Source organism: Chenopodium album, chromosome 21 (assembly GCF_948465745.1).
Source record: "Chenopodium album chromosome 21, dcCheAlbu1.1, whole genome shotgun sequence".
Classification (NCBI taxonomy): Eukaryota; Viridiplantae; Streptophyta; class Magnoliopsida; order Caryophyllales; family Amaranthaceae; genus Chenopodium; species Chenopodium album.
This window is the reverse complement of record NC_137854.1, coordinates 17,621,384-17,634,020: the sequence shown is the minus strand read 5'-3', so window position 1 is coordinate 17,634,020 and position 12,637 is coordinate 17,621,384. Positions and strand designations below refer to the sequence as shown.

General features: G+C 34.2%; 1 protein-coding gene across 1 annotated transcript; it reads left to right on the top strand.

Moving 5' to 3' along the window:
- The first annotated feature begins 1,964 nt into the window (after nt 1-1,964).
- Nucleotides 1,965-10,328, top strand: LOC145602348 (uncharacterized). Its single transcript, XM_081658539.1, has 8 exons — nt 1,965-2,065; nt 2,552-2,646; nt 3,800-4,203; nt 4,277-4,329; nt 4,603-4,640; nt 8,615-9,047; nt 9,454-9,726; nt 9,900-10,328. The coding sequence occupies exons 2-7, from the start codon at nt 2,561-2,563 to the stop codon at nt 9,661-9,663; spliced, it is 1,224 nt and encodes a 407-aa protein (XP_081514665.1). The 5' UTR covers nt 1,965-2,065; nt 2,552-2,560; the 3' UTR covers nt 9,664-9,726; nt 9,900-10,328.
- Nucleotides 10,329-12,637: the final 2,309 nt, after the last annotated feature.

Genomic DNA, 12,637 nt, shown 5'->3' with positions numbered 1-12,637 from the left:
GGTACAAGAGTTTTCAAAGGGTCACATTTTGTATCAACTACATATACGTAGTATTTGTTTATTTAATTAATTATATCATACATTTTCACGATACTATTAAAAAAACATTGGGCATCACATGATATAACACACTTTAAATTGGTTTGAAAGATTGTTAGAAGTATAATTGATTGGGTAATGGGCTTTAAATAAGGGTACCAATGTAGTTGGCAAACGTGTCTTGTCATTTTCTGTTATCTAAATTTAAATAGGCTAGAGAGACTCAACACTAAATAAATGTGTCGTATTGTGTAGAATTAAATGCGTTGAAAACCCTTGCTACTAACCCGCTTTATGTGTCCGATTCGTGTCTTATTATCGTGTCATGTAATAAAAAATTGGTCTCTTTCTAAATAATTATCATAAATTCCAATAATTATTGCCTTTTTTTTTTTTTCCCTCTTAAGTGGGTTGAGCCATGTTAATTTTGTGTTGAAAATCTTAACACTAAGCCAACCTGTTTAATTAAAAATATTGTGTCGTACAGTGTGTCCGTGTTGTTCGTGTTGACCTATTTGATTAAATGTGGCGTAAAACCTTGACATCCAATTTTCTCGTGTCCTGTTTTGTGACGTGTTAACTTTTGGCTAGCTTTAGATGATACCCCTCGTTTTTTTAATAACTGTTATACGGAGTACTTTTTATTGTCGGCCATATTTTAAAAAGTGCTCTAGGGCTCCAGCTTAAACACGGATACGTTTTAATTAGTACTGTCAAAACAGGTTGACAATTTGGTTTCGGTTCGGTTTGAATTCGGGTCGGTTTGGAATCGTTTCAACTGTCATACGGGTCGGTTTCAGTTCGGTTTAAATAATTCTCAGTTCGATTCGGTTTCGGTTTATTCTTGAGCAGTTTTAATTCGGTTCGGGTTGTAAATGGTCCAGATAGTAAACGGTTCGGTGCAAACGGGTTGCGGTTTGTTAACGGTTTGGTGTGAACGGTTTTAATCCCGGTTCAAACAGTTTCGGGTTGGAAACAGTTTCGGGTTAGAAACAGTTCAGTTCTTTTTTGGTTCAGTTTTATTTTAGTTCGGTTTATAAACGGTTCGGTTTGTTATCAGGTTCGATTCTTATTTGGTTTAACATTATTCGGATCGGTTCCATTTCGGGCTTACTAAATTACGGTTCGGATCGGTTTTTTATTTTAAAAATCGGTTATTTATCAAGTCTTTTGGATTCGGAAAATTAAAGAGTTTTAGTTTGAAATTTGATTGTACTTGCTAACTTTTTGCTGGTTAACAAGTTTTTTATCAAGCTGATACTTCATCACATGTGTGCGTAATAATTATGTTTCAAAAAAAAAAAAAAAAAAACACATGTGTGCACAATTAGATTTCATTTAAAATTCCTTTCTACTAGGTTTTAATCTTTTCTTTATAGTAAGCCGTTTGTAAACGGTTTGATTTATAAGCGGTTTTGTTCATAAAATGTTCGGTTTACAATCAGTTCGGTTTATAAACGGTTCGATGCAAATGGGTTGCAGTTTGTTAACGGTTCGGTGTAAGCGGTTTTTATTCGGGTTGGAATCGGTTTCGGGTTGGAAGCGGTTTCGAGTTAGATGGTTCGGTTCATTATTGGTTCAGTTTAGATTTGGTTCGGTTCGTTAACATGGTCGGTTCTTAAACGGTTTAACGTTACTCGGATCGGTTCGGTTTCGGGTTTACTAAAATGCGGTTCGGGTCGGTTTTCGGTTTTAAAAAAACGGTTTTTAATTGGTTCGTTTCTTATTTATGTCGGTTGGATTCGGACAGTTAAACGGTTTCGGTTTTAAATTTGATCGTACTAGTTTTAATTGTTACGGAGTACAAATTACAAGTAATAATTAATTTAATTTGTTAAATGAAGTACGGAGTGAAAAAAAAAAAAAAAAAAGCTAGGCCTATCTTCCATTTTTTTTTTTTAAAAAAAAAAAAAAAAAAACTAGGCTATCTAAAAAGCTCTGTCCTTTCTCTCTCTCACACTCAGTGAAGCACATTCAAGTTTCTCCATTGAGGCGATTTCTATCTTTCATTGAAGCAGCTTCTCAGGTAAGTAAGATGTTGCTATTTGTAATCATCTTATATTAATCTCACAATCTAGGGTTTATCGTCAATTTAACTCTCACTATACTCAATTTTGCTTATAATAGTTGCTAAACGAGAAAAAAATTATGAGCTTTATTTGATATTTGAATCTAATTTGCCCTTAATGTTAGGATGTAACTATGAAATTGCCCTTTTTCACCCTAAATTTATGAGCATTATTTGCTAATTTAATCAAATTGGTTGCTAATGTGTTCTGATAAAATTATTTGATAAATTTATGAGCATTATTTGATAATTGAATCAAATTTGGTTACTAAAATGTGTTGCAGAATCCTTTGGTAAAATTATTTGATAAATTTATGAGCATTTATTGATAACTGAATAAAATTTGGTTACTAATGTGTTGTAGAACCCTTTGATAAAATTATTTGATAAATTTATGAGCATTATTTGATAATTGAATCAAATTTGGTTACTAATGTGTTGCAGAACCCTTTGATGAAATTGGGACTTTTCTCCGTGGGCGCAGGGCGACTGCCGCTCCTACCCTGGTTTAGGGACGGGCCTGTATTGATTATGAATAAGTATGTATTTAGTTGGTTATATAATAGTGCTACATACCCTTTTCACTTTTTTATTTTATTTTTTATAAATTGCTTTATATTAGTGGTGTGTTAGCTAGGTGAGGTTTAATGATTGCAATGGTAATTGATTTGTGTGTAATCTCGTCGAAGAAATTTTATGTCTTATGTCCGCAGGAGTGTACCATTCATTACCATGTTGGATGTGATAGTGAGTGGGAGTGGATGTGACAAAAAACATAAGCTTGGCTAAATATTGTATTTCTTGCAAATGGGTGCATTCGGTTCACCTTGAAGAATAAGTTTTAGGGTTGATTAGGTCCAATTAAGTGTATATATATTATAAACAATCAGGTCTAATAAGTTAACTTTACATAAGTTGAGGAGGGAAAGCAACATGCTACCTCCGTTACAGGTTATGTGCAACGATTTAACATAAAGTAGAGAGGGAAAATGTCTAATCGTTGCAAACATGTAACGGAGGTAGTACAATTATACTACTTGATGCCCAAGCCATGCTTGGATTTAAAAGTTTATACTTGGTTTAATAAATACTAAAATTTTACTTTAGTCATTATAAATTGGTTATCTATTGCTAATTATATTTTCAATCTAGCTTAGGAAATACTTTATACTTATAATACAATATCTTTCCTAAAAAAAAATATAATAAAGAGTGATACCAAAAAAAGAAAAACAATTTTGTGTATTCAATTATTGAGATGTAGTTCCTCAAAAAAAAAAAAAAAAATAATATATTGAGATGTAGTATATAGGGAAAAATAAATAATACAGAGTAAAATATAAAAAGCTAAGTTCATAGAATATGTTGTTAGTTGTCATAAATGCCTTTGCTGATATATAAAATAGATTTTTTTTATTATCAAGATAAACTAGAAAATAATATAAAAGAAAATGTGGATTTAGGAGGGAAAATTCCCCCAACAAATTTCACTTTAGTACGAGTATATTATATGATTACGCCATTTATTATTGGTTTGGCTTGCCAAACGAGCTTAAACGTAATGGGTACAAATTTTTTATATGGCAGAAGCAAGCACATTTCCCTCTCAGTGATAACAGATCTAAAGTAAAATGTTGGTGTGAAAAGTGTCAGAAAATGTCCCTTAACTGCCTTTTTTTTTACTGTCACCAGGGCTCTTTTAAAACAACCACTTCGTAGTATGGACTGTGTCCATCTGTGGCCATCTCTTCATACTGCAATGGAATATTTTAATCATCAATCGATTACGGGGAAGTTCTTTCACCTTACCACGCCTCTAAGGTGTTCATTTATGCCCTTAGCCGTCTCAAGCACAGTCAGCAGTCTACAATCTGTAGGAGCAGTTGCTGCTGCTGTATGTGAGTCCTCTGATCTGCATTCTGAACCGGATAATTATTCAAGTGCACATGGCAATGAAGTTTGGGGTGAAGAAGGAATTGCTGGCCTTAATTCTGAACCTGCAGAGACTTGTAGCACAGAAACTCTAAGGAGGTGGAGAATAGGCTTAGCAAACAAAGGAAAAGTTCCCTGGAACAAAGGCAGGAAGCATAGCCCTGGTAATGTTGCATACCATCTGGAGTTAACCTCCATGACTTGTGTTTTTTGCTGATTTTTGTGAAATTGTTGCAGAGACTTGTGCACGGATTAAGGAAAGAACCCTTGAAGCCTTAAGAGACCCCAAGGTGAAGTGATGTAAGAAACATTCAATTTCTTTTAACCACTCTGCTGTCCAATTCTATTTATGTTCTATGTGGTTTAGCCGCTTAAGGCTTGGAATATCACTATCAGACCCTGTATGTGATACTCTGCATGAAACCTCTCTTACTTTTCCTGTCAGTTCCCTAGTATTAACTTTAAAGAATATTGATTTTGTTTTGCTTGCTACTCCTTAGCTCCTTTGCTTCATCTTTCATAGATATTGTAACTTGTGCTTTTATTTTAATTCACGCTTTCAGATAAGAAAGAAGATGTCAGAAGCTCCACGCTTGCACAGGTAGTCCTTTCTCTTCATGTCTTGGAACAATAATTTGATACGAATGATAAAGAATGTTTGGGATTTTCAAAGTCATTTCTCTATCATCATCAGATACTGTATCAAATCAGGCTCTTATGTAATTAATGGCTAAGAAGTTTCTTTATATTGTTGTACTGAAAAGTATACGAGTCTCTCTATGATAAGATTTTTTTGTTGTGTCTCTTGAACTGTAAATCCTTCACCTCTGCCTTTTGAAAGTCTGCAACCACCACGATTCATTTTCATAGCATAGGTGCACTATATTCGAGCAAAGAATACATATATAGGCTAAGTTACTTGTACTTTGTATCAGTCTACCATTAGCTTGATAGAGGGAATATTGAAGGGCAGGCTGTTAAATGTTGTGCATATATGTGTGGAATTGATAAGGGATGAGATTTAGAGAGGGGCTACACTGCTATGATTGAAGTAATTGACCATTTGAAGGCCTTTCCTTTTCCTCTTATGATACAATTGTCAATGTAAGGATTTTTATTTTTTCCATCCCTTTCCTGTGATTTATAGGATTCGTTTGTACCTGAGACGGTTAGAAGCTTGAAATTTTAAGGCTTGGAACTACTCTGCTTTAATTCTACTTTTCACTTTCTATTTTGTTTTATCTTTTACTACATAGTATGTAAAAAAATTAATCTATCTCTGTTTGATGGTTTTCTAGCCTGTTCTGTCTCATACTAATGGTTATAGTTTCTAGCAACATAAACCAAGGAGAGTATGAGAGAGTGTAGAAATGGGGCATGTGTAAAGTATAGAGGGTGTTGTAAATTGTAACACTTATCAGTGGGGGTCATAAGGGGGCAAAAACTGTAACCAACCAAAAAACAAAAAAAAAGAAAAAAAATGATGAAAGCATAACCAATGAAAAGGAAAAGAATTAGTATTATATTATACTTTGATTAGCATCTTTGCCAGAATATAGTTTGTACTATGATACTGCTATCTACTGAATACTGCTGGCCTTTGGCTATATAGAGATTAATGCTGTATATGTGAACCTTCCTAGACCCTGCCTTAGTAGTATAAGTACTAGGTTGTTGCTGATTAGGAAGCAAGATACAGGAATAAAAAGAATTGCTGTAATAGGCGAAGTAGGATAATGAAATAAACAAGCGAAGTGTAAATGTTCTGCCCCAGGATCTTATTAATCTTTGGGAAAGCAACATGTTTCTGAATACCAATTTTCTTTGATCATTACCCTGGATAATGGGCACCTAATGATCTCTAAGATCTATTCTAAACGCACTCACTACTTGTACAATGAAGTTTAATGACTTTATTATCATAATGTATTTACATTTCATGATGCTAAGAAGCTTAACAATTTATTTTCACTTGTTTGAATGTTACCTTTGACATTTATTATCACAATGTTTGGCATTTTTCTCTTTAGCTAAGGGTTACATTTGATAATCTTGTCAGTAATATCCAATTTCAGTATTTGTGGGAAGTTTTCTATTTTTTTTTTATTTTTATTTTTTAAATAAATGACTCTGATGCTGTTTATGTCAAATCTCATTCAAAAGAAACATTTGATAGTTTTTCTTTTCTTAATTCCTTTTTTTTTAAATGGACATAGTAGTTGTACTTTTGATCAAATGTATATCCTTTTTTCTTGAGGGACGATGTCTATGTTAAGAGTCAGCATTTTTACCAAGAATTAGAACTTAGCATCATAGCCTTCTGCAAATTATATGTCTACTTTTAGGCCTAAGAAGCACCAAATTCCATTTTCCTATTAAACAACAATCTTTAGCCAAATGCAAGAGAATTTCTTGCAAAGAAGTTTTATTTACTTTCTGTTTTCTAAGTCCAATATATGCTCTTTACTTCTTGTTTATGTAAACTCGTGCAAGCAGCCAACCATTAGGATTTTTTTTTGTGACTATCGACTATCTATTTCCAGAAGCATGTATCTTTTTTAGTTCTCAACGTGTAGTGTTTGAGAGTTTGAAAAATTGCATTGTCTGATTGCATTAATTTCAAAATTAGATAAATTTTAATCTATAGCCAAATTATGGGATTAACGCTTTGATTAATTGATTGATTGATTGGATTAGTGTCGATCAACCTTGTTTTTCTGTGCTTCTTGAATTAGTTATCGATGATTTTTCCATTGAAGCTATGATGTGGAAGATACTCCTGTTGACTTTTGGGAAAAATCGATTCATGGAGCAATAGCTCAGCCAGGGCTTTAATTAATTTTCTTTAACTAGCTGCGTAGCTTCATCATTGAATTTTTCAAGTTGATCAAGAGTCTAGAGAAATTTCGCTGCGGTGTAGGCTATCATTTACAAGGAAAAGAAGGGCTCAAGGGCACTTTTAGATGTCTTACTTCAAGAGATAACGTGTCTTTGACCCTTCCAAAGAGAACTTTATGCTAGATAGGAAGATACACAAGAAGGAAGGATCTTCTTGTTGCCCATGGCGGGGTCAAAATGAGTTATTCTATTATTAATCTACGTATAATAGTGCTGTGACTATGCCTCATTTACATGCTTCATAGACTTTTTCAAGATTACTTTATCTATTATACAACGTAGTTGGTATAGTCTTATAATTTATCCATTTTTAGTGAAAAACTCGTCGTCTTCGGTGTAAAGGTTGTATTCTGTATTCATAAAATCCTTTTGTTATTAAGAACAAGAATCTGGATTATGCTGAATGCCTTTTCTGTAGATAACTCAGCCCTCTTATCGAACTTATAAATGGGCATAGACTCGGGTGTAGGGATGCCTACGGGGCTATGGCTCAAGAGGCATGGCTTGGGTCCCGAGGCATCATGGTTAAACATAGTTGGTCCGAAAAGACTGGAATGTGAAAGCTAACATGGGCAAGCAAGTGGTTGGCGGTTACCATGATCACCACGAGTAGTGAGGATCATGGGGGTGGTTACCTTGCCTGATAACTACCGACGGTTAGCTTGATTGGCCACGTTGGTAGGCTGATCAGGAGGTTACTTTGGATGCCTCCTTGGGGGAGCATGAGTGACGGTTACTAGTGATGTAATTAACCGACGATTCCATGACCTTAGGAGTGGGATCGTGGATGGCGGTTACCGCAGGGTGGTAACCTCTTAGCAGCTACCAATCCATTAGTGGGCATGACGTGGCAAGTGCTCCTGAAATTTAGGAAGGTAAGTAGTGGGGGAAGTGGGCAGTTAAAGTAACCACCCGCTAGCATAGATGTCTTGCATGCAGCGTGCTTCTCGAGTTTCTCTGTGTTACTATGCCTCATTTACATGCTTCATAGACCTTTTCAAGATTACTTTATCTGTTATACAATGTAGTTGGTGTAGTCTTTTACTTTATCCATCACTAGATTAAAATCCCGTGCAATGCACGGTTGTTAAATATTCTTGACAATAATATTACAAAATATAAAGTATATAAAAGATATTCAGAAATATTTTATTTAGGTATATATGGAATATGATTGTCAAACTGGAAATAAGATATTTATAAGGTATAAATAGTTTACTTAAAGATGTTGCCAAAAAAAAAAAAAAATGGCGGGAATTTTTTTCACAAGGTAATGATAAGTGTCATGGAAGGATTCACTCTTAGTATAGGTTAATAGATTACTGGAAAACTAGTTGTCTTCGGTGTAAAGGTTGTATTCTGTATTGATAAAGTCCTTTTATTATTAAGAACAAGAATCTGGATTATGCTGGATGCCTTTTCTGTAGCTATCAACCCTCGTATCGAACTTAGAAGTTGAAAGCTTATACAATTTTGTTTGTTCGTTTTTCTTTTTGTTTTTGTTTTGTTTTGTTTTTTTTTGTTTTTTTTTGTTTTTTTTTTTTTTTTTTTTTTTTTCCATGCTGTACAGATTTTGTAGAGCCTCAACTTTTGTTGCCAGAATAGTTATTTTTTAGAGCAAGACCCTGGTTGATAACTATCCAATTTCTCACTCAGAAGGGTATTTCTTTCTTGCAGTGAACATTCCAAGAGGAAAATTGGTTCTTCTCTCAAAAGACTATGGGCGGAGCGTTTAAAAAGAAAACGTGCAAAAGAAAAGTTTTATACCTCTTGGGCTGAAAGCATTGCAGACGCTGCTAGACAGGGAGGAGTTGGTGAAGAACTTCTCAATTGGGATAGTTATGAGAGGCTGAAAGTTGAAATAGCCTTTCGACGACTTCAATGGGTTGAGGAAAAGGCCAAGGTAAAGGAGATGAAAAGGATTCAAGCAGAGAAGAAGGTACAGAAAAGAGTGCAAAACGTAACTCGGGTTGCACAAAAGAAGTTGGAGCTCAAACAGAAAGATGAATTGAGGGCCAAAAAGAAAGGGATGAGTCGTAGAAAAAGGAGAGAAAAGAAGGAAGAGCTAGGTGCTTCAACGGAGTTAAACATCACAGACAGATTAGTAAAGGTAAAATGGCTGTGCTTACATTTTGTGATACTGTAGATTGTCAGTTTTAAAGATCTCAGACTGGGAAGAGAAGAAGTAAAATTTGAAATTGCCGAAGAACAGGCTGGGACATTTATGTCATTTGTAAAGGGTAGTCACTTGTATGATATGATGCATGTATAGGCTTGAGTACATCAAAATTATTATGGAACAAAAATGTTGCTTCTTTTTCTTTTTTATCTTAGAATGCAACCCTTCCATAATCCCTTTAATACAAATGTGTAAAAAAAGGACCCTCTGAGGAATAATTAACTGCGCAAAATCAATTGTAAACAAGATATATAGAACAAAGCTATGTTCTTGAGACATTTGAATATTTGTTTACTTAGTGGAATAATTTATATTGTGTGTTTCTCCAATCATACAGATATTTGGGAAGAAATCAACAGATGGACCTTCCTGCAGTCAGCCTGGATCAATGATTTATCTTCAGTCAGCACTGGAGAAATTCGACATTGAATCCATAAAAGCTGAACAGAGACGTAGCACGGTTTCACTTGCAGACCAGATTCAAGCTGCTAAGAGCAGAAGACAGCAGATTGTCACCAGTAGATCTAATATTACATCAAGTCCATGAGGGTAAATTCTTGGCCTCATGTTGGAGCAAATTAGTGCATACCTCATCCTAATGCCGGGAAAGGTGAATACTTGCTTTCTCCTTTAGAAGTCTTGGTCAGATTTTCCTTTTCATTGGCCCATTGTTTTTGGTAGAGCCATAGAGGTGGAAAACGGATTACTTAGCTCGGTCATATTCGGTTTACCATTGACTATTTTATGATGGAAATTAAATCAATTATTGTCTTGTTTTTTCAGGTTGGTTCAATTTTGGTTTGGGTCAATATTGAGACATCCAATTCCGAGTACAGTTTGGGTTGGTCATTTCGAATCTGGTAGTTCAGGTCTGTCAGTTTTGCAGTTTGAAGAGGATTTCTCAAAAGGGCATCGGCTCATTGCACAAGAATTTGTGTATTTTGAAGAGTTTTGGGCAGTCCCTAATGAATCCTCTAGTCTGTTGCGACCTGCCTTGATATAGACCATGCTTATCATGTAACTAAGGCTGCAATTTATGTACATCTCGTTATCCATACAAGTGATTTAGAACCAATCACGGACATTTTAAATTTGATTGACGCAGATATAAAGAAAGAAATGTTTCAGCAAATTTATATGTACGTAATACGTATTTGTATTGTACTTGTTTTACCTGAGAATGCTGATCGAAATAATGCATGAATGTACGTAGTATGTGATTATGGGTTTATGGCTATGTTCTCTAACCTCTCTGATTTTGTCTCGTCTCTTGGTTGGTATACTACCTTCTTACTTGTGCTCCTCATCGCTCTTGCTAAAATGACATTACAATGAAGTTAGATTCCATGCATCGAAACTTCTTCTGTAGAGAAAGAGAAAAAAAAAAAAAAAAAAAAAAAGAAACAAACATAAAAGCAGTACCCCCTATAGCATTGGATAAAATTTGTTGACCAAAGAATATTGGAGTGAGGTCTAAGCTTTCGTTGAACCTTACCACTTACTACCTCCGTTACATATTAGTTGCAACTTAGGAATATTTTATGTCTCACAAATAATACTCCAAAGTTGCAATTAATATATAACGGAGTTAGTAATAAAGCATTTGTTGCTAAATTAGGCTAAAAAGTTATGGTTGAGTGGTTGACCCATATATTTTTTGTGTGAATGTCATTATGAAAAAAAAAAAAAAAAAAAAATCATCTTCCAAGTTCATTCATTTTTGAGTATAAAAGTAGTTTAAAAGATTTCAATATATGCTAAAAGATTCTTGCTCAAAGTGATTTTATTTTTTATGGGTGCTCAACGTAAATTATTGAGAAAAAGGTATTCGTTGAAAAATATTGATGGAAATTTTTAGGGAAATTCCCATTGATACACCCGTGGTTTTGACTTTTCCCATTGATACACTCCAAAAATTTTGCCTTTCTATTGGTACACCCATGGTTTAGTCTTTTTCCCAACCGTGACTAACACCGTTAAAAAGTTTTTCATTAAGTTAAAATAATCAAGGAAAAGACTATAATACCCCTTTTAAACATCTAATGTCTCGATTTGCGTGTCGAAAATTGTTCGGTAAAAGTTTTGGGAGTCATGTTAGTCGTTAAGGATCCAAATTAACCTTGAAATTAGCAAAAAAACGCAAATCTTTCATATGCGTGTCAAAAAATGTCTCGATTTGCGTGTCATTTACTATTTTGTGATAGTAATTGTTCGGTTAAGGTATTAGGGGTCATTTTGACCCTTTATGAATCTAAATCGAACTCGAAAGTGTCAATAAATTAACGAAAATATCTCATTTTGCACGTCATGATATTTCTTTTTTGTTTTGTCATGACACGCAAAACGAGACATTTTCGTTAATTTTTTGACAATTTCGAGTTCGATTTAGATTCTTAAACGATGAAAATGACCCCTAAAACCTTAACCGAACAGTTACTATCACAAGAAAGTAACGACACGCAAACTGAGATATTTTTTGACACGCACATGAGACATTTGCGTTATTTTTTGTTTTTGCTAATTTCGAGGTTTGGATCCTGAAGGATCGGACTAACATGACTTCCAAAACTTTAACCGAACAATTTTTGACACGCAAATCGAGACATTAGGTATTTAAAAGGGGTATTATAGTCTTTTCCTTGATTATTTTAACTTAATGAAATACTTTCTAACGGTGTTAGTCACGGTTGGGAAAAAGACCAAACCATGAGTATACCGATGGGTAGGCAAAAATTTTAGAGTGTATCAATGGGATCAGTCAAAACCACGGTTGTACCAATGAGAATTTCCCAAATTTTTATTATGTTTTGGATCAATAATTAGATAACTAACCTAGGTTAATGTCAAGACTTTATTTTGCCCAAAAAACAGTGGGATAGACAAAAATAAGAGTTTTTCATTTCGAAAACATCACAACCTAAATAAGTGGCATTCCTCTATCACTATAATATGGTATAAACCTCCATTTGGGGGCTCACTACGCATGGAAACTTCACAATTTAGCTGGCTACTTCGCTAGTAATGAGTGATATTTATGTCACTCTTTGTTAGGCGTTTCTAGTTAGTTTGTCATATTTTTGGAAGCTTTTAGGTTAGTTATATTATATTTTACCGCATTTGTCGTGTATGCATTCGAATTGTCATTACTGCTCGATTTGGCTTTTCTTGCATATTCAAATTGTTTCTTGTATTATTAGATTAAACTTTGTTGGTTTATTCTTGTGTTTAGAAACCTTTGGTGAAATTTATTGCTGAAGATTGAAAAAATAGATTACATAATTGAAAAAGTAATGAATTAATGTGCACTTGATTTGCAAAAATCAGACTTCAAGTACCTATATCCAATTATCTACAAAACGTTTTGGAGTGATCCTAATTGCAGATGAAATATTATCTCGAGTGTTTTCTAATGACAGATCATATGCCCAATTTTGATGTTAAGCGAGGGAGATATATTTGTTTGAATTTAGAGCAGGCACACAGGCTAAGAGGAATGTCCATCCCAAATTTTCTGGAACATT